General features: G+C 40.5%; 1 protein-coding gene across 3 annotated transcripts in view; it reads left to right on the forward strand.

Moving 5' to 3' along the window:
- The window catches only part of PHF8 (PHD finger protein 8), a 94,093-nt gene that overhangs the window by 34,202 nt on the left and 37,875 nt on the right, over positions 1-22,016 (forward strand). For 2 of the 3 annotated variants that reach the window (XM_053891585.1, XM_053891584.1), the window contains exons 9-14: positions 11,435-11,522; positions 11,891-11,997; positions 13,280-13,371; positions 15,854-15,943; positions 17,797-18,099; positions 18,863-18,966. In XM_053891585.1, coding sequence (XP_053747560.1) covers positions 11,435-11,522; positions 11,891-11,997; positions 13,280-13,371; positions 15,854-15,943; positions 17,797-18,099; positions 18,863-18,966 — 784 coding nt within the window. The remainder of the gene's footprint in view (positions 1-11,434; positions 11,523-11,890; positions 11,998-13,279; positions 13,372-15,853; positions 15,944-17,796; positions 18,100-18,862; positions 18,967-22,016) is intronic. The other variant, XM_053891586.1, reaches the window with a different exon arrangement.

The raw sequence follows: 22,016 nt of genomic DNA on the forward strand, positions 1-22,016 counted from the left end.
ATTTGTGGGTCTAGTTCTGGGGTTTCTATTCTATTCCATTGGTCTATGTGTCTGTTTTTGTGCCAATACCATGCTGTCTTGGTGACTACAGCTTTGTAGTAGAGGCTAAAGTCTGGGATTGTGATGCCTCCTGCTTTGGTCTTCTTCAAAATTACTTTGGCTATTCAGGGCCTTTTGTGGTTCCATATGAATTTTAGGATGGCTTGTTCTAGCTTCGAGAAGAATGCTGGTGCAATTTTGATTGGGATTGCATTGAATGTGTAGATAGCTTTGGGTAGGATTGACATTTTGACAATATTTATTCTTCCAATCCATGAGCAGGGAATGCCTTTTCCATTTCTTTATATCTTCTTCGATTACCTTCATAAGCTTTCTATAGTTTTCAGCATACAGATCTTTTACATCTTTGGTTAGATTTATTCCTAGGTATTTTATGCTCTTGATGCAATTGTGAATGGGATCAGTTTCTTTATTTGTCTTTCTGTTGCTTCATTGTTAGTGTATAAGAATGCAATTGATTTCTGTACATTGATTTTGTATCCTGCAACTTTGCTGAATTCATGTATCAGTTCTAGCAGACTTTTGGTGGAGTCTATCGGATTTTCCATGTATAATATCATGTCATCTGCAAAAAGCGAAAGCTTGACTTCATCTTTGCCAATTTTGATGCCTTTGATTTCCCTTTGTTGTCTGATTGCTGATGCTAGAACTTCCAACACTATATTAAACAACAGTGGTGAGAGTGGGCATCCCTGTCGTGTTCCTGATCTCAGGGAAAAAGCTCTCAGTTTTTCCCCATTGAGGATGATGTTAGCTGTGGGCTTTTCATAAATGGCTTTGATGATCTTTAAGTATGTTCCTTCTATCCCGACTTTCTCAAGGGTTTTTATTAAGAAAGGGTGCTGGATTTTGTCAAAGGCCTTTTCTGCATCGATTGACAGGATCATATGGTTCTTCTCTTTTTTTTTTTATTAATGGGATGTATCACGTTGATTGATTTGCGAATGTTGAACCAGCCCTGCATCCCAGGAATGAATCCCACTTGATCATGGTGAATAATTCTTTTTATATGCTGTTGAATTCGATTTGCTAGTATCTTATTGAGAATTTTTGCATCCATATTCATCAGGGATATTGGCCTGTAGTTCTCTTTTTTTACTGGGTCTCTGTCTGGTTTAGGAATCAAAGTAATACTGGCTTCATAGAATGAGTCTGGAAGTTTTCCTTCCCTTTCTATTTCTTGGAATAGCTTGAGAAGGATAGGTATTATCTCTGCTTTAAACATCTGGTAGAACTCCCCTGGGAAGCCATCTGGTCCTGGACTCTTATTTGTTGGGAGATTTTTGATAACCAGTTCAATTTCTTCGCTGGTTCTGGGTCTGTTCAAGCTTTCTATTTCCTCCTGATTGAGTTTTGGAAGAGTGTGGGTGTTTAGAAATTTGTCCATTTCTTCCAGGTTGTCCAATTTGCTGGCATATAATTTTTCATAGTATTCCCTGATAATTGTTTGTATCTCTGAGGGATTGGTTGTAATAATCCCATTTTCATTCATGATTTTATTGATTTGGATCATCTCCCTTTTCTTTTTGAGAAGCCTGGCTAGAGGTTTGTCAAGTTTGTTTATTTTTTCAAAAAACCAACTCTTGGTTTCATTGATCTGCTCTACAGTTTTTTTAGATTCTATATTGTTTATTTCTGCTCTGATCTTTATTATTTGTCTTCTTCTGCTGGGTTTAGGCTGCCTTTGCTGTTCTGCTTCTATTTCCTTTAGGTGTGCTGTTAGATTTTGTATTTGGGATTTTTCTTGTTTCTTGAGATAGGCCTGGATTGCAATGTATTTTCCTCTCAGGACTGCCTTCGCTGCGTCCCAAAGCGTTTGGATTGTTGTATTTTCATTTTCGTTTGTTTCCGTATATTTTTTAATTTCTTCTCTAATTGCCTGGTTGACCCACTCATTCTTTAATAAGGTATTCTTTAACCTCCATGCTTTTGGAGGTTTTCCAGACTTTTTCCTGTGGTTGATTTCAAGCTTCATAGCATTGTGGTCTGAAAGTATGCATGGTATAATTTCAATTCTTGTGAACTTATGAAGGGCTGTTTTGTGACCCAGTATATGATCTATCTTGGAGAATGTTCCATGTGCACTCGAGAAGAAAGTATATTCTGTTGCTTTGGGATGCAGAGTTCTAAATAGATCTCTCAAGTCCATCTGATCCAATGTATCATTCAGGGCCCTTGTTTCTTTATTGACCGTGTGTCTAGATGATCTATCCATTTCTGTAAGTGGAATGTTAAAGTCCCCTGCAATGACCACATTCTTATCAATAAGGTTGCTTATGTTTATGAGTAATTGTTTTATATATTTGGGGGCTCTGGTATTCGGCGCATAGACATTTATAATTGTTAACTCTTCCTGGTGGATAGACCCTGTAATTATTATATAATGCCCTTCTTCATCTCTTGTTACAGCCTTTAATTTAAAGTCTAGTTTGTCTGATATAAGTATGGCTACTCCAGCTTTCTTTTGGCTTCCAGTAGCATGATAAATAGTTCTCCATCCCCTCACTCTCAATCTAAAGGTGTCCTCAGGTCTAACATGAGTCTCTTGTAGACAGCAAATAGATGGGTCTTGTTTTTTTATCCATTCTGATACCCTGTGTCTTTTGGTTGGCGCATTTAATCCATTTACATTCAGTGTTATTATAGAAAGATACGGGTTTAGAGTCATTGTGATGTCTGTATGTTTTATGCTTGTAGCGATGTCTCTGGTACTCTGTCTCACAGGATCCCCCTTAGGATCTCTTGTAGGGCTGGTTTCGTGGTGACAAATTCCTTCAGTTTTTGTTTGTTTGGGAAGACCTTTATCTCTCTTTCTCTTCTAAATGACAGACTTGCTGGATAAAGGATTCTCGGCTGCATATTTTTTCTGTTTAGCACACTGAAGATATCGTGCCAATCCTCTCTGGCCTGCCAAGTTTCAAAAGAGAGATCAGTCACGAGTCTTACAGGTCTCCCTTTATATGTTAGGGCACATTTACTCCTTGCTGCTTTCAGAATTTTCTCTTTATCCTTGTATTTTGCCAGTTTCACTATGATATGTCGTGCAGAAGATCGATTCAAGTTACGTCTGAAGGGAGTTCTCTGTGCCTCTTGGATTTCAATGCCTTTTTCTTTCCCCAGTTCAGGGAAGTTCTCAGCTATTATTTCTTCAATTACCCCTTCAGCACCTTTCCCTCTCTCTTCCTCCTCTGGGATACCAATTATGCGTATATTATTTCTTTTTAGTGTATCACTTAGTTCTCTAATTTTCCCCTCATACTCCTGGATTTTTTTATCTCTCTTTCGCTCAGCTTCCTCTTTTTCCATAACTTTATCTTCTAGTTCACCTATTTTCTCCTCTGCCTCTTCAATCCGAGCCGTGGTGGTTTCCATTTTGTTTTGCATTTCGTTTAAAGCATTTTTCAGCTCCTTGTGACTGTTCCTTAGTCCCTTGATCTCTGTAGCAAGAGATTCTCTGCTGTCCTCTATACTGTTTTCAAGCCCAGCGATTAGTTCTATGACTATTATTCTAAATTCACTTTCTGTTATATTATTTAAATCCTTTTTGATCAGTTCATTGGCTGTTGTTATTTCCTGGAGATTCTTCTGTGGGGAATTCTTCCGTTTGGTCATTTTGGATAGTCCCTGGAGTGGTGAGGACCTGCAGGGCACTTCCCCTGTGCTGTCTTGAATAACTTGCATTGGTGGGCGGGCCGCAGTCAGACCTGATGTCTGCCCCCAGCCCACCTGCCGGGGCCACAGTCAGACTGGTGTGTGCCTTCTCTTCCCCTCTCCTAGGGGCGGGATTCACTGTGGGGTGGCGTGGCCATCTGGGCTACTTGCACACTGCCAGGCTTTTGGTGCTGGGGATCTGGCGTATTAGCTGGGGTGGGTAGGCAAGGTGCATGGGGGCAGGAGGGGCAGGCTTAGCTCGCTTCTCCTTAGGTGATCCACTTCAGGAGGGGCCCTGTGGCAGCGGGAGGGCGTCAGATCTGCTGCTGGAGGTTTGGCTCCACAGAAGCACAGAGTTGGGTGTTTGCGGGGAGCGAGCAAGTTCCCTGGCAGGAATTGGTTCCCTTTGGGATTTTGGCTGGGGGATGGTTGAGTGAGATGGCGCTGGCGAGCGCCTTTGTTCCCCACCAAGCTGAGCTCTGTCGTCCGGGGGCTCAGCAACTCTCCCTCCCTTTGTCCTCCAGCCTTCCCGCTTTCTGAGCAGAGCTGTTAACTTATGACCTCCCAGACGCTAAGTCACGCTTGCTGTCGGAACACAGTCCGTCAGGCCCCTCCGCTTTTGCCAGCCAGACTCCGGGGCTCTGCTTGGCCAGCGAGCCGCCCCTCCGCCCTGGCTCCCTCCCGCCAGTCCGTGGAGCGCGCACCGCCTCGCCGCCCTTCCTACCCTCTTCCGTGGGCCTCTCGTGTGCGCTTGGCTCCGGAGACTCCGTTCTGCTAATCCTCTGGCGTTTTTCTGGGTTAGTTAGGCAGGTGTAGGTGGAATCTAAGTGATCAGCAGGATGCGCGGTGAGCCCAGCGTCCTCTTATGCCGCCATCTTCCCTCTCCTCTCAGTTTGTGCTTTTTAAGGAATTGGTCCATTTTATCTAAGTTGTTAAATTTATGTATGCAGAGTTGTTGATTGTATTTTCTTATTATCCTTTTGATGTCTTCCAAGTCTCTAGTGATATCCTCTGTTTCTTTTTTTTTTAAATTTTTTATGTTTATTTATTCATTTTGAGAGAGAGAACAGGGAGAGGGGAGAGAGAGAGAGAGAGAGAGAGAGAGAGAGAGAGAGAGAGAATGAATGAGAGAATATCCCAAGCAGGCTCTGAGCTGCCAGCACAGAGTCCACCACCTTGGGGCTTGATCCCACTACTGTGAAATCATGACCTGAGCTGAAACCAAGAGTAAGATGCTCAACTGACTGAGCCACCCAGGCACCCTGATATCCTTGGTTTCATTCCTGGTATTAGTTTTTTGTGCCTTTTCTTATTCTGTGTCAATCTGATGGATGTTTGTCAATTTTTCAAACTTTTTAAAGAAACAGTTTCTGTCTCAATTGATTTTTTTCTGTTTATGTTTTCAGCTTCATTGATTTCTGCTTTTATCTTTGTTTTTCCTTCCTCTGCTTGCTGTGGGTTTATTTTGCTCCTTCTAGTCTTGAGACAAGAGCTTAGATTATTTTCAGACTTTACCTCTTTTGTAATGTAAGCATTTAGTGCTGTAAGTTTCCCCTTCAGCACTGATTTAGCTGTGTCATATATTTTGATATGTTCAGTTTTCATATTCATTTAGTTAAGTGTACTTTTCAAAAAAAATTGGTATGTAACACACACCATAAAACTTGCCATGTTCGGGGCGCCTGGGTGGCTTGGTCGGTTAAAGCGTCCGACTTCAGCTCAGGTCATGATCTCACGGTCCGTGGGTTCGAGCCCCGCGTCGGGCTCTGTGCTGACAGCTCAGAGCCTGGAGCCTGTTTCAGATTCTGTGTCTCCCTCTCTCTCTGCTCCTCCCCTGTTCATGCTCTGTCTCTCTCTGTCTCAAAAATAAATAAACGTTAAAAAAAAAAATTAAAAAAAAAAAAAAACTTGCCATGTTAAAGAGTGCAGTTAAGTTTAAAAAATATATCCAGAATGTCGTGCAGCCATCACCACTGTGTAATACCAGAAAATTTTCATCACTTCAAAAAGAAATCCTGTACTCATTAACAGTTACTCCCCATTCCTTCCACTCCTCCTCTCACCCCTGTCAACCCACTTTTGGCCATTCTTTGTATATAGATTTGCCTGTTCTATTTCATACAAATGGAACTGTTCAATATGTGGTCCTTTGTGTCTGGCTTTTTCACTCTGCAAAATATTTTCAGGGTTCATCCAAGTTATAGCATTTGTCAGTACTTAGTCTTTAAATGGCTGAACAATATTCCACTGCATGGATATACCACATATTGTTTATCCTTTCATCATCTTATAGGCGTTTGTGTTGTTTTAAGTGTTTTTTTTAATAAAATTTATGTTTATTTTTTGAGAGAGAGCAAGAGAGAGTGCAAGCTGGGGAGAGTCAGAGAGAGAGGGAAAGATAAATCCCAAGCACGCTCCATGCTTTCAGGACAGGACCCGATGTGGGGCTCACTCCCACAAACTATAAGATAATGACCTGAGCCGAAACCAAGAGTTGGATGCTTAACTGACTGAGCTACCCAGGCGCCCCCACTTTTTGACTATAATGAATAATGCTGCTGTGAATGATCACGTGCAAAGTTTTGTGTTAATGTATATTTTCAGTTCTCTTGGGTGCATACCTAAGAAAGGAATTGCTGAGTCATATGTTAGCTCTGTTTTAACTTCTTGAGGAATTACCAAACTGTTCTCTAAAGTACCTAACACCATTTTACATTCCCACTAGCAATTTATAAGGGTCTCAAGTTTTCCACATCCTCCTCAACACTTGTTCTTGTCTGTCTTTGCGATTATAGCCATCTTAGTGCATGTGAAGTGGTATCTCATTGAGATTTTATTTTTTATTTTTTTTAATGTTTATTTTTGAGAAAGTGAGACAGAGTGTGAACAGGGGAGGGGCAGAGAGACAGGGAGACAGAGAATCTGAAGCAGGCTCCAGACTCAGCTGTCAGCACAGACCCTGATGCAGGGGTTGAACCCACAAACTGTAAGATCATGACCTGAGCCAAAGTCGGATGCTTAACCGACAGAGCCACCCAGGCACCCCTCACTGAGATTTTAATTTGTATTTCCCTAATGATTGTTGATGTCAAACATTTTTTCATGTGCTTATTAGACATTTGTGTATCTTTTTATGGAGTAGAATCTATTCAGAACTTTTGCTCAATTTTTGATTAGGTAATTTGTCTTTTTATTGTTGTGTTGTAAGAGTTTTTTTAATATATATTTTGGATATTGTACCTTATCTGATAGGTAATTTAAAAATATTTTCTCTCTGGGGGTTGTCTTTTCAGTTCATGATAGCGTCCTAGAAAGAACAAAAGTCCAGTTTATCTACTTTTTTCTTTATTTGCTTGTGTTTTCGGTGTCATATCTAAGAGACCATTGCCTAATTCATAGTTTAAGGTCATGAAGATGTACACCTGTGTTCTAAGAGCTTTATAGTTTTAGTTATTACATTTAGGTCTTTTATCCATTTCAAGTCAACTTCTGTATATGATGTGAGGTAAGGGTCCAATATCATTCTTTTTGATGTGGCTGTTCAGTTGTCCCAGAACCATTTGAAAAGACCATTCTTTCCCTAATGAATTGTCTTGACACCTTTGTTGAAAATCAATTAACCACAGATGTGTTTGTTTATTTCTTCACTTTGAATTCTATTCCATTGGTCTATAGGTCTGTCCTTATAACAGTATCACACTATTTCAATTATCATATATTTCTAGTAAGTTTTAAAATCAGAAAGTGTCAGCCTTCCAACTTTGTTTTTCTTTTTCAAGATTATTATGGCTATTCAGGGCCCTTGTATTTCCATATGAATTTTTAGCCTGTGGTTTGTATAGGTTTTTAGTAGTTGCTCTTGTTTAATTTATATGTATAATAGATATATACTTCATATCACAGTCTGGTATTGACATTTTAATTAACATTTTACCAGTTTGAGGGGAAGGTTGAAACCTTACCTCTATTCACATCCCTTTACCCTTCCCATTTATAATGTATTTGTCTTAAATATTTCTTCATACATTGAGAACCATATCATACAGTGTTTCAATTTTTGTTTCACTGTCAAACATAACTTCTAACACCCAAGAGAAGGAAAGTCTATTGTATTAACCTGTATTTTTTTTTAATGTTTGTTTATTTTTGAGAGACAGAGAAAGAGACAGAGAGCAAGCAGGGGAGGGGCAGAGAGAGAGGGAGACACAGAATTTGAAGCAGGCTCCAGGCTCTGAGCTGTCAGCACAGAGAACTCAATGCAGGGCTCAAACCCACGAACCACGAGATCATGACCTGAGCCGAAGTCGGGCGCTTAACCGACTGAACCACCCAGGCGCACCTGTTTGCCTGTATTTTTACTCTTCGGTTGTTCTTCCTTCCTTCCTGGTATTTCAAGATTCTTCTTTTATCATTTCTTCTCTGTTTAGAGTTTTAGGGTAGGCCTGCTGTCAGTAGATTTTCTTAGTTTTCCTTCATCTGTAAATGTCTTGATTTCCCTTTTATTCCTAATGGATATTTTTGCTGGATTGATAGTTCTTTCAGCACTTGGAAGAATGTTGTGCTGCTTCCTTCTTGCCTCCATGGCTTCTGATGAAATTTTGGCTCTCATTCAAATTGTTTTTTCCCTTACATGTGTCATTTCTTGCTACTTGTAATTTCTTTTTTCTTTAGTTTTCAGCAGTTTGACTATAATGTGTCTTGGCATGTATTTCTTTGGGTTTATACTGTTTGTGTTGACTGAGCTTCCTGAATGTGTAGGTCTATGTTTCTATCATATTAGTGAAGAAATTTTTAGTTGTTATTTCTTTGAATGATTTTTCATTCCCACACTCTCACTTCTTTTCTTTGGGTCTCTGATTATCTGAATGCTGTATATATTTTGCTGTAGTCCACAGATCCCTGAGTTTATTTTTTTCAGTCTATTTCCTCTTTTGTTAATATTGAGTACTTTCTATTTCTCCATTGTTTTTATTCTTCTGTTGAGTCCATCTGTTTTCATTATTTCAGATATAGTATTTTTCAGTTCTAAAATTTACGTTTGTTTCTTACATCTTCTGTTTCTGTTTTTTTTGTTTCAAGCATGTTTATAATTGTTCATTGAAGCATTCTTATGATCACTGCTTTAAAATTGTCATATAGTTCTAATATCTTTGTCTAATGTTATGTATTGTATAATTCCTGGATTTTTTGTTGCACAGATTTGTCTATTCATATGTCAATATCATATTGATTTGATTACATTGGTTTTATAGAATGTTTCACATATGGTGAGGCAAAATTACCTCCCCTCATACCATCTGCTTTTTCTCTTTTATAGGTTTCTGAGCCCAGGCACTTATTCATCCATTTAATCCTTTGCCTAATAGGCTCTCACGTAATACCTTTTCTATGCTGGGCACTTAATAACTATTTGATGAATTGAATTTGTCTACCAGAGATTTGAGTTGGATTAATTGCTTATTGGTATAAAGTCACACAAACTGGGTGTAATCTACTTAGTTCCATAAGCATTGCAGGTATACTGAATGCCCCTGCATTGGTCTAGGTGCTAGGGACAAAAGATTGATAGATCATTTCAGTATAATGTTCTAGATTTTTTTTTAAGTTTATTTTGGGAGAGAGAGAAAGCATGATCAGGGGAAGGGCAGAAAGAGGGAGAGAGAGAAAGGATCCCAAACAGACTCTGCTCTGACAGCATGGAGCCCAACACAGGACTCAGTCTCATAAACCGTGAGATCATGACCTGAGCCAAAATCAAGAGTTGGATGCTTAACCGACTGAGCCACCCAGGCTCATTTCAGTATAATGTTCTAATAGCCACAATGGAGGCATTCACCAGAAGTTTTGGGAGCATGGAAAAGAACACTTAGTCTAGCTGAAGGTTTGTGAAAATATTCTCAGAAGAGTAACACCTGGCAGATAAATGTAGGAGTGACCAAGAGGAGAAAGGCAGAAAAGGCCTCTCAGACATAGGGAAAGGCATAAGCAAAGCAAGGCTATGTGAAATAGTTTATGGATACCAGAGCCTAAAGATCAAAGGCTGGGAACAGGTGAAGCTGAGAAGGTAGGTGGGCTGAACTTACCCAAGAGGTGGCTGGGGGATCACCAAAAGTTTATTTGTTTATGTAGCAAAAGATATAAAGAATAATGTAATAAACATTTATGTGTTTGTAACCCAACTAAAAACATAAAACGTTGCAATTATATTTGAAGCCCCCTGTATACCTCTCCTCACTTCCATTCCCATTTTTCCCTCTCTGAGCTAGCCATTGTTCTGAAGTTGGTGATTATTTCTATTTCTTTATTGGATAGGTATAGCTCACCAAACCAATATCTAGTATTGTTTTACATGTTTTTGGATGTTATGTAGATGGAATCATATTAGACAGTTCTTCCCAACTTTTTCCTGTGGACATTATGATTATGAGATTCATGCTGATACATGTAGTTGTTCAATATTCTATTGTATTAGTATATGGCAATTTATCTATTCTCCTGTGGATGTACATTTTATTTAAGAGTTTTGAGCAGGGGATGACATGAGCAGATTTGTATTTTAGATATATCACTTAGGGTTGAGATGTGGAGGATAGACTTCAGAGATTGAGATTAGCACAGAGCAGTGGTTTACAAACACTTTGCACTTAGGACCCGTTTATACTCTTTAGTATTACCGAGAACCCAAAAGGGCTTTTATTTATGTGGATTATAGTCATCAATATTTACCATATTATAAATTAAAACTGAGAAAATTTAAAAATATTTGTTTATTAATTCATTGAGAAATAAACTCATTACATGTTAGCATGATTAATAATTTTTATGAAAAATAGCTATTTTCAAACCAAAAATGCAGTGAGAAGAGTGACATCTACCTTTTTAAAAATCTTTTTGATGTTTAGATTAATAGAAAATGACTGATACTTAAATCTGCTTCTCGGTGTTTGTGATGTCATGTCATTTACCCTCTGGAAAACTCCACTCTACACCTGTGAGGGAATGAGGGTGAAAAAGACAACATCTTAGTATTATCATGAGCATAGTTTTGACCTTGCATATGCTCTGAAGGAGTCTCAGGGAGCCTCAGGATTCCCTGGACCATACCATGAGAACCGCTGGTGTAGAGGAGCCAGTTTAGAGGCTGTTGCAAATAGCCTAGGTGACAGGTAATAAGGGATCTGAACCAAGGCTTTGATAGGATGGATGGACCAGGAAAGGAAGATGAATATGAGAGATATTTAAGAGTAGAATTAGAACTTCCCAGAAGGCAGTGTAGGGTCAAGGGCAAGGAGAATAATTGAGTTCCATCTAGGTGCACACTGTACACAACCACCTTGTGAAATATTTAGCTAGAAGATGGCAGACTTTGAACCCAGGTTTGTTTGACACAAAAGCTCTTTGTTTTACCTGGAGTAGAGTTAGAAGGGATAGACTTGGCAAGGAGGTAATGCCCTTCTAAGAGATGGGAGAGAAGATGGGTGAGGCATCAAAGAGACTTGAAGTTGAGAGGACGAAAGTCGAAAGAGTTTATTAACCCCAAAAGGTGGTCCAGTTTAGGGTTATAATGGTGGCAGAATGGGTGTTGGAAGAGTGGAGGAGCTAGAACTTTCTGAGTCACTGCGGGCTGGCTGCTCTAAGGACTTACGTTTGAGATGAGTGGGCAGTGATGTCCAGAGGAAGTAAGGTCCTCTGCCAGCTATGATTTTGCCATGTTACACTGCAGGATGGATCCATGCTGTGCTGACTCCCGTGGACTGCCTTGCCTTTGGAGGGAACTTCTTACACAGCCTTAACATCGAAATGCAGCTCAAGTGAGTACTGAAGCTATTGTGATCCTGAGTTGGCCATTCCCACCTGCTAGAGTCCTTGAGTTCTCCCCTATAGTGAGAAGTGCAGCATAGAAGGTGGCGAGATGATGAGAAGGGAATAGATACTGGTTCCTGATAATGATCAGTGTGAGGATGAATACCCCTTCCTTACTTAGTAGTTTTGTGACTTTGGGCAAGTCACATAACATTTGAGCTCAAGTTTCCTAACCCTCAAAGTTGGATCTTACAGGGTAGTTGTGAGGATTAGAGATAATGGATACAAAACATTCAGAACAATACCTGATACACAGTAGGTACTCAGTAAACAGGATCCTTGTTATCATTGCTATTATTGTGCCTGCTTCCTCTAGAGCCTATGAGATTGAGAAGCGGCTGAGCACAGCAGACCTCTTCAAGTTTCCTAACTTTGAGACCATCTGTTGGTACGTGGGAAAGCACATCCTGGACATCTTTCGAGGTATGGATCCCTTTCCTAGCTGTCCCTTTTGCCCTGCTTCCCCAAGTGTGTGTGTGTGTGTGTGTGTGTGTGTGTGTGTGTGTGTGTTCGTGTTCGTTCCATCACCACAGAGAACTTCCTAGTGTTACTTCTTTATAGTCTCACCCATTCTTTCCCCTTGCACTATCCATACTTTCTGGAAACCGCTGATATGTTTCCCATCTCTATAATTTTGTCAAGAATGCTGTAAAGATGGAATCATATAGTGTGTGATCTTTTGAGATTGACTTTTTTTTAATTAAGTATAATGTATGGTAGAGCATGTATTTTAACTTTATTTAGCAAAGGTGGCTGAGAAAATTGAATTACAGTGAAATTATCCCTATCCCCTGCTAATTAAAGTAAGAAACTCAAACTGGACAGTCTCAGAGTTTCCTGAATGTGCTTCCCATGAGATGAGGACAAGGCCAGTCCTGACCATGCTGGCATCATTGTGTTGGTATCAGCCCAGGTGGGAAGCCAAACTGCTGGGTTTCTTCTTTTCTGCTTTGAAATGGAGCAGCAACCTTGCTCAGACCTGAGATTCTTCAAGGTAACTTGGCCATGAGCAATCAGTATTTTAGATTTACAAAGAATCTCAAAGGCCAATGAATACAGTCTTCTACCTACTACTTCAGGCCCTTAATCTGCCACCTAGACAGAGTGCACTTAAGTGTTCAATCAGAGGCTCAATGATTAGCCACTTGTTACCTGTTCTGAATAGCTCAGTTCAGTAGAAAATTCTGTATTGACCCGAAAGCTGGCTATTTGTCATAATCTCCTCTTGGAGTGACTCAGGGATAAGGGCATTTATTAATGGCCCTTCATGTCTGTGTAGGTTGCAATCATGGTTTTCCTGAGTGTTTGCATTTTGAAACCCAAGAGGCAGAGCACACTTCCAGTGTGGTAGAAGGAACATAGGCCTCAGATTCAGATATACATGGCTTCAGTCTTAGCTTTGGCAGTTACTAGGTATGTGCCCTTGGTTAAGTCTCTTTGCTTCTCTGAGCCTCAGTTTCCTGGATAGTAAAGTGAAGATAATGATGCTTGGGTAGTAGGTGGGTATAAAGATTAAATGAGATAGTAGATGTTAAATGCCCAGCATGTAGTAGGTACTCATTAAATGAACACTATTGTAAGAACTGAGATCTGGAGTCATGCCTAGAACCCTAAGTATTTTCTCTGATTGCCTGAAAAAAGAAACAGTTCCTTTGCTTCCCCACATGGCTTTATTGACCCTCTGCCTTCCTCCTTCGCCCTTTAGGTTTGCGAGAGAATAGGAGGCACCCAGCATCCTACCTGGTCCATGGTGGCAAAGCTCTGAACTTGGCCTTTAGAGCCTGGACAAAGAAAGAAGTAAATATACTTATTTCTCTACCTCCTTTATAGTTGTGGCCTCCACAGAGACTGGCTTTGGGTAGATGCTTTGGGGTGGTGGATGAGACCAGGGAGGCTTGTGGCCTTCTGGGGTTAGAATGGAGGACTGGGTTAGGACTTTTTGGATTACATTTTTAAACCTTTCTTTCTGATTATAAAAAGTGATACAGGCTTACTCTAGAGAATTAGAAAAAATACAGAAGAGTGTAAGGAAGGAAAAACATCACCTGTAATTTTAGCACTCAGAGGGAATTAACATTAATCTGTGGGTGTATTTCCTTCTGGTCTTTTTTATATACATTTAAGAAACATGATTGCTATCACTATACATACAATTTTGTATCTGAATTTGTTAGCTTATGTTAATTTCCTGTGTCCTCAAAGTTCTCCACGAACATTTAATAGTTACATGATATTCTTTTGCAGGGATATACCATCCTTACCTAACTGCTTGTTTATTGTTGCTTTATTTGGGGGGTAGTTATTGAAAAATCATGCAGTGACTATCTGTTTGCATCAGCCTTTTTCCCTCATCTCTTGATTTTTGCTTCAGGATAGATTCCAAGAAGAGCAATTTTTGGCTCAAAGTATATGAAAAAAACGTAAGGCTCTTACTGCATACTGCCAAAATGGCTTTGTAGAAATACACCAATGTCCATCTATCCAATTGAATGCTAAACAGCTATAAAAGAGAATAAGGAACTTTTCTCTGTACTGATCTGGAAAGATCTCCAGAATTTGTCAAGTAAAGATGTAGAATCATGTATATATAATGTGCTTCTTTATGTGTTAAAAGTGGGGAGGGGGGACAAGAATTACATTTATATGTGCTTGTATTTGCCTGAAGACACAATCTGGAGGGATGTAGAAGAAAAGTGGTTACCTGTGGGTGCGGGCTAATGGGACTGATGGCATGGACAAATGTATGTTGAGACTTTTCAGTATATCTCTTTATATTATTTGATTTTTGAACTCTGTAAATGGATTACTTACTCCAAATGTTGACTTAAAAAAGCAATTTTAAGAAATACAAAAAAAGAAATATCAATATTGTTCTCATGCTTTTGATATTCTGTATAGACTTTTCCCCCTGCATATGGAGATCTTCAGCCATTATAGGCTTAACTTGTACAATGTCTCCATTTCCTGTTGCCAACCTTCCCCTCAGATATCCTTGGACTTCATGTCTTGGGCCTTCTCTTCGTCCCTGGACTCACCTACACCTGGGCCTTAGCCTACTGTTCTGTTTCTCCACATCCCTCAGGTGTGGCTGCCTTGGGTTTCATTTCGGACCTTCCCCTCCCCGCCTCCATGAGGTGAACTTTGGAGTGACTCTGTCCCAGGAATAACAAAAGGGAGGGAGGGCGGGAAGAGTCTTAAGCACTCGGGCCCTGAGCCAGGTTGGCCCCAAATAGCACAGCCAAAGGGAGCTGGAGGAGAGTAGGACACAGATCCTACAGAGAGGAGCCCATTCTTATGGAATAAGTCTTTTGTGAAGTGAAGATGACTTCCATGGGAGGTACTCACTCCCTGACCTTTCCAGAGCCCTTGGGCTGGGTGGAGGGAGCTATTAAATTTATCCAGCTGGATCACATGGGTTCTCAGACCCCACCCCTGCCCAGCCACCAAAATAAATTCCAGATGGATTAAAAGAGTCAAGGAAAAAAGAAGATTCAAACCATGGGAAGTAAGAAGGTAATGCTGAGGAGTTTTTATCAGTCCTCTGGATACAGAAGTGAAGTGAAAACTGGTAGAAGAAATCACAAGAGAGAAACTTGGGAGATCTGTCTACATAAAGATGTAAATCTTGAGGATTCAAAAAGATTACAAACAAATTAAAAGAGAGACAACCAAAAGGTCTTAGCCTTGGTTGCTGTTGAGCTAGCCATGGGCCTGTAGCTGCTCAGCACTGAGCTCTGTCCTCACAAGTAAAGAGGCCATGTTCTCCCCAGGGATTCTGGACTTTTTGAGGGCTATGGCCCAAGCCCACCACTGAGTTCCTCACACCTCTTGACACTGCCCTTTATCAGATACAGGTTTTGCAAATACTGCCTCACAGTCTCTGGTTTGTCTTAACAGTGGTTTTGGAAGAGAAGATTTTATTTTTTATGAAGTCCAGTTTATCAGTTGTTTTTCTTTTATGGTTCATGCTTTTTGTGTCCTCAGAAATCTTCATTTAACCCAAGGTCACAAAGATTTTCTCCTCTGTTTTCTTCTAAAGGGGTTATAGTTTTAGATTTTACATTTCAGTCTGTGATCCAATTTGGGTTTGTGTGCCTGTGTGTGAGTGTGTGGTGCAAGATGGGGATTGAGGTTCTTTTTTTTGCATATGGGTATCCAGTTGGTCCAGTACCATTTGTTAGAGTAACTACCCTTATCCATTGAATTACCTTGGTACCTTTGTCAAAAATCAGTTGTCCGTTTACGTGTGGGTCTATTCCTTATGCCTTTTGTTTGACAGGCTCTGCCAGACCACGAGGATGAGATTCCGGAGACAGTACGGACCGTACAGCTCATTAAAGATCTGGCTAGGGAGATCCGCCTGGTGGAAGTAAGAAGCAGGGGAGCAGGGGAGGCGTTTGGGAAGGGCTCAAGGCTCAAGTGGCAGGTCAGGCTTCTTCAGTTGGCTTGAGAGCTCAGGGGAAGGGTTGGAAAAACCCCACCAAAGATTCTGTTTATTCATTCATTTAAATAATTATTATGTGCCTTGAGTGTCTCTCACATTAGGCTAGGTGCTTAGAATACATAAGTAATTCAGTGTCTTCCCACAAAGAACTTGGAATCCTGTAGAGGACTCTGGGTGAAGTTTACTGCCTGAGCGTCAGTTTCCTTGTTTCTAAAGTGGGGATAATTATACCTACTCAGAAGTTTGTTAAAAGGGTTACGTAAGGTAATATATGTTGAGCACTAAGTACAGTACTTGGCACATAATAGGTATTCAATAAGTTCTGATGATGGGTCACAGTAGTAGTGGGTGGTAGAGTTCATAGTAGTAGTTGTTGTTACTAATATTTTGACTCAGTCTCTGCATTCTACAAAATGACAGCTCTTCCATGTTAAACATGATTACAAAGCCATGTTTCAACAGGTGCTTATACCACAAGGCAGTAAGGTGTAGATGGTAAGAGACTCAGAGAAACTTGGGTTCTGGTTCCTGCTCTGTCACTTGCAAGCCTTTCAGAGCCTTAGTATCCTTATCTGTAAAGGGAGAATAACACCACCTTTTCAGAGTTTTGTTAGGATTAAGAGCTAATGTATGTAGAGCCCCTCGCACAGTGCCTGGCAGAGTAAGTACTCAATAAATGTGAGCCATTGTTATTAATAGACTTTGCAGCAAAGAGAGAACTCAGTGTGGGCTGGTGAAGTAGCAGAGGCACCAGAGGAGAATTGGACTTAGGGAAGTGTAAACTTTCCTTTAGCTCAGAAGCTGTCAACTTTCCATTTATCACTCAGGATATAGGCACTCAAATCCATGCTAAAGGGTGGTCAGCATGAGCTACTGGGAAGTTGGGCTTTCTAGCCTCACCGCTTACAGCATGTTTCACTGCCTACACCATAGCTTACATTGTCCACCTCCTACCCCATTTTCCTGCATTCCCATCTGTCACAGTCCTTCAGAGTTTAGTTACAAGGCCTACCTTTTCTCCAGCTCTTTGCACTTAAACCAATTTTGTATATACAAAATTTTGGGCTTGTTAGGAAAGGACTTAGAGATGGATCATGTCTGGTCCATTGGCTTTCAAATGTTTTAAGACAGTGGAACCTTTTTTTTTCAAATGAGATCCTACATGGAAGCTGAATCAAAGCATAGCTGCAGTGAATAAGATAAAAACAAGAGGCTTAGAATTACACATGTTCCTCTTGTTTGCCTTCTACCTACTTCCAGTCTTCAGGGCTCCTCCCAAGAAGTTCAGAGGAGCCACAGATCATCTTTTAAAACCACCTTTCCAGTCTGATCCTTTAATTTTACAGCCAAGCAAACAGCCTCAGAGTGTTCAGATCACTTATCTGTGGTCATAGAGCTAGCTAGTAGCAGAATCAGGACTAGAACCTCTCTCCTCTCAAATCCTGCAGTCCTTAGAGTTGGAACCATAGTTTAGTACTCAAGTATTTTCTGTCTCATGCCAGCTGCATTTGGAGTCTTTTCTCTCCAATTTTGACAGTAGTGCTGGGCTTTTTCTCTGCTCGTCTTCTCCTCACTTGTCAATGGCTGGGTAAAGATCTGCCACCCCGTAAATTCTTGATGACACTTTGTGAAAAAAACTAGGGTGTGCATCTAGATGTGGAGCATCTGTAAGCCACTTCCATGGCAATAGTGCCAGTGCCATGAACAGTCCTCTGCTCTTAGCATAGAGAGAACTCTTGAGTAAGCTCTAACCCCCTCGTGTACTAACACTCTTATAGGATATCTTCCAACAGAACGTTGGGAAGACGAGCAATATCTTTGGGCTGCAGAGGATCTTCCCAGCTGGCTCCATTCCCTTAACCAGGCCAGTCCATTCCACTTCAGTATCCATGTCCAGGCTGTCACTGCCCTCCAAAAGTGGTTCAAAGAAGAAAGGCCTGAAGCCCAAGGAACTCTTCAAGAAGGCAGAGCGAAAGGGAAAGGAGAGCTCAGCCTTGGGGCCTGCTGGCCAATTGAGCTATAATCTCATGGATACATACAATCATCAGGCACTGAAGACAGGCTCTTCCCAGAAAGCAAAGGTGGGTGCTGGCCCATGGGTTCAGCCCAGCCCTTTTGGGTCCCTTGGAAGAGCAGGGTATCAAAAGGATTGTCCTCTCTTCCCACCTCCCTTACGGCCCCTGGTGTTTGGCTACCAGTCCCACTCATATAATAGGCATTTATTGAGACCTTGTCTGTGCTGGGCACTGTGATAGGTGCTGTGAATGTAACCTTCAAGAGGCTGACAGGCTAGTGAGAACGGCAGGCATAAAAACGAATGAGTGCAATGAGGTATTGTGGATGCCATAATCAAGGGTGTGTGGGGGACCCCGAGACACAGAGGGGTGGATGATTTTATGTGGGCATAAGCTATGATCAGGAGCTCTTCTCCCAAAAAATGACACTTGAGCTGAATCTTGAAATGCTGGTTGGGAATGACATTTAAGAACATGCATGGTATATGAGTGTCATGTTGGAGTCTTGAACAGGTCCTTAAGAAAAGCCCTTCTCTGGGGCTCTACCTTGCTTCAAGATTGTGGTGCTCTCCATGGGCATGTGAAGATCCTCTCCCCTCTTTTTAGAGAACACGGTTTACAAGATTGATAGGTTTCCCCTGGGGTAGCCATGCATTGTCAACCTCCTGTTCCTGGAATCATTGGGGTGGGGGTGGGAGACAGTGTAGCAGAAGGCCTTGGTTCAGGTGATTTTAACAGTGAACTCAACCAGTGAAACCGGAAGGAACTGGTCATCGTGATTCACATGGGAGTCCCAGACAGGTGACAACTGAGCCTTCTCCTTCTACAGTTCAACATCACTGGTACCTGCCTGAATGACTCAGATGATGACTCGCCAGACTTGGACCTTGATGGGAATGAGGGCCCGCTGGCCCTGTTGATGTCTAATGGCAGGTGAGGTGGGAAGAAGGAACACAGAGATATTGGGGCTGTCAGTGGCAACATGTTACTGAGACAAGGCATGGAATTAGGACCTGGGGCTGGAACATGGGTGGGGGGGGGCTTACTGTACTTGGGGAAGGACCCAGATATTATCAGATATCATTGCTTAGTTCAGAGAACTATGGTTGTGTTAGGGGAGAGGCCTGGAATCTAATTGGCAGTTTGAGAAAAATCTTGTATACAAGTTCTAAAAATTTCAGCAAGTCAGTGGGTCAGAACCACTGGCAGGAATAAGGAAGTATAGCATACTGGTTAAGAACATTCGTTTTTTTATATACCTTTTGCGATTAGATTTTTAGGAATTTTGCAGAAATATTTGCACAGGTACATAAAGAGAAATGTTCAGTGTTCACTGCATCATTGTTTGTAATAGTAATTAGGAACATGTTCATCAGTAAGCATTGGTTAAATGAATTATGGCACATCTATAGAGTGGAATAGCATGTAGCTATTAAAAATAATTGAATTAAAAAAGAGTTAAATATCTATTGACATGGGAAAATGTCCAAGATATATTCTTAAGTGAAAAAATCAGGTTACAAAATAATATATAGTAATAGTTTTAATTTTTAAAAATGGTGTGTGTGTACACGTGTGTGTGCGTGTGTATATGCTTGTGTAGAAAAGTGGCATACATATTTCTTTATTTTTATTAAGTGTTTGTTTATTTTTGAGAGGAGGACAGAGGATCTGAAGTGGGCTCCGTGCTGACACAAACAAGCCCAATGTGGGGCTTGAACTTACAAACCATGAGATCATTACCTGAGCTGAAGTCGGATGCTCAACCGACTGAATCACCCAGTGCCCCTTCCTTCATTTTTAATTTAACTTTTTTTGAAGAGGTTTAAAATTTAATTTATGCAGTTTAAAATTGAAAAAGTACAGAAGAATACTTAGTGAAAAATTTTGTTCCTGCCCCTCCTTGTTCCCCAGTTCCCTTCCCCGTGGACAACCAGTGTCAATGATTTTCTTCTAGAGATAATTCTACACATTCATGCAAATAAAGTATATTCATCGTATATTTTATACTTGTCACATCAAACTTGTAATAGTAGTTCTCTCTGGAAAGTAGGAGAAGGGAGCCAGGAGAGGAAATTTTTACTTCAGTAGCATTTGAATTGTGTACAATGAGCATGTATTACTTTTCCTAAAATAATTTTTAACAGAGCATTTTCTAAAAGAATAAAATAAAAGCATTCACAGCAAAAAGCACGGGCTTGGGAATCAGGCAGGTCCAAATTTGAATCCCAGCTCTGACACAAATTCACTGTGTGATTTTAACAAGTTAATTAACCCTGCACCTTAGTGTCCTCATTATATCTCTTCTATAGATAAAGCTTCCCCTCAGGTTGTTGGAGGACTAAATGAGATTATGTATGTAAAGTGCCTATCACAGGGCCTGGCACATAGTAAATGCTTAATAAATGGTAGCTCTTATAAATAAAATGATGAAGATTAAAGGTGATGGTGGTGGTGATAGTGATGATGGTGTGGGTATAGCCAGAAGCTAAGTAGATCATCAGAAACCCTGAAACACATAGGGAGGCAGAGGCAGAGGAAGACCGCAAGAGTGATCATCTGGACACTCAGAACACCAGACAGGAAGAGTCAAGAGCCAAGTAAAGTATGAACAGCAGAGGAATACAAGCATCAAGGATACCTTCATAGCCTTTTTGTAGGAAAAGGCCTTCAGATCCCACTTAGCTGAGAAATCAGTGAAAAGGGAATGTGAGAGCAGGGCAGATTCTGAAAGCAGCAGAGCTGTTCTTGGGGTTTGAGAATTTAGTTACTAAATAGTAATAGACTGTTGAGCATTGTCTTTGTCCATGGTCGATCTCCTGGGGAGTAGAAAATTGAGAATCCTAAGGATCCAACCTATAATGGCTGTTGAGAATACAATGAGACATTTTCCCCTTCCCCACCAGTCTTTTTTTTATGTTGCTTCTGTCACCTCCTGCAGCTGCCAGAGACTGATGTTAAGTCAACCTAAAGAGACAAGGTACAGAAATAATTTACAGACAATATGATATTATGGCTGGGCTTTTCTCCAGAATAATCCGAGGTATAGACGAAACAAGACTGGTTATTGATAATTGCTGAAACTTAGCTGAATGAAAGGTACATGAGAGTTTTTTTATACTTTTATATTTTTGTATACGTTACACATTTTTCACAATTAAAAGTTAATAAAAGATCCAGGGTATAAATAGCTGCCATTTATTGAGCTTCTGCTTTGCGTCAGATTTTATCTTAGCTGTTTAGTACATTATTTAGTCCTCACAACAACCTTGAAGTGTTGTTATCCCCATTTTATTAATATGGAAACTGGGGCCCAGAGAACTTAATTATAAGATTAACTACCATTGGGCACTTGCCTTGTGTTGGGCTCTTCATGTAGCTCATTTAATCCTCCTAAAACCCTGTGGGGTAGGAAACAGGTCAATTTAATGTCAGCCAATTTACTGAAAGAAAGCCAGTTCACCAAATGGCTGCTGAATGTATCAAGTATACTGATTTACCAAAAACTGGTTTCTTTTTAACTATACGGTTTATTTCAACAGTTTTTACTGGTTAATATTGTTTACCATATGTAACAGGATTATTTAAACCATTTTTAAATTTTTAATTTTTTCCATTTCGTATGTATATATATATACATACATATATATGCATACATCTATATATACACACATATAGGAAGTATATATATATATATACATAGATACATATATGTATATAGGAAGTATGTGTATATATACATATAAAGTTTGTTTGTTTTGAGAGAGACAGAGCGCAAGTGTAAGCAGGGGAGGGGCAGAGAGAGAGGGAGAGAGAGCATCCCAAGCAGGGTCTGCACCATCAGCACAGACCCCAGTGTGCGGCTTGAACTCACAAAGCATGAGATCACAACCTGAGTCGAAATCAAGTCCTATGCTCAACTGACTGAGCCACCCAGGTGCCCCTTTATGTATTTTTAATAGCTTTTTTTGAGGTATAATTTA

Source organism: Panthera pardus, unplaced genomic scaffold, assembly GCF_024362965.1.
Source record: "Panthera pardus isolate Hobbes unplaced genomic scaffold, ASM2436296v1 HiC_scaffold_27, whole genome shotgun sequence".
Lineage (NCBI taxonomy): Eukaryota > Metazoa > Chordata > Mammalia > Carnivora > Felidae > Panthera > Panthera pardus.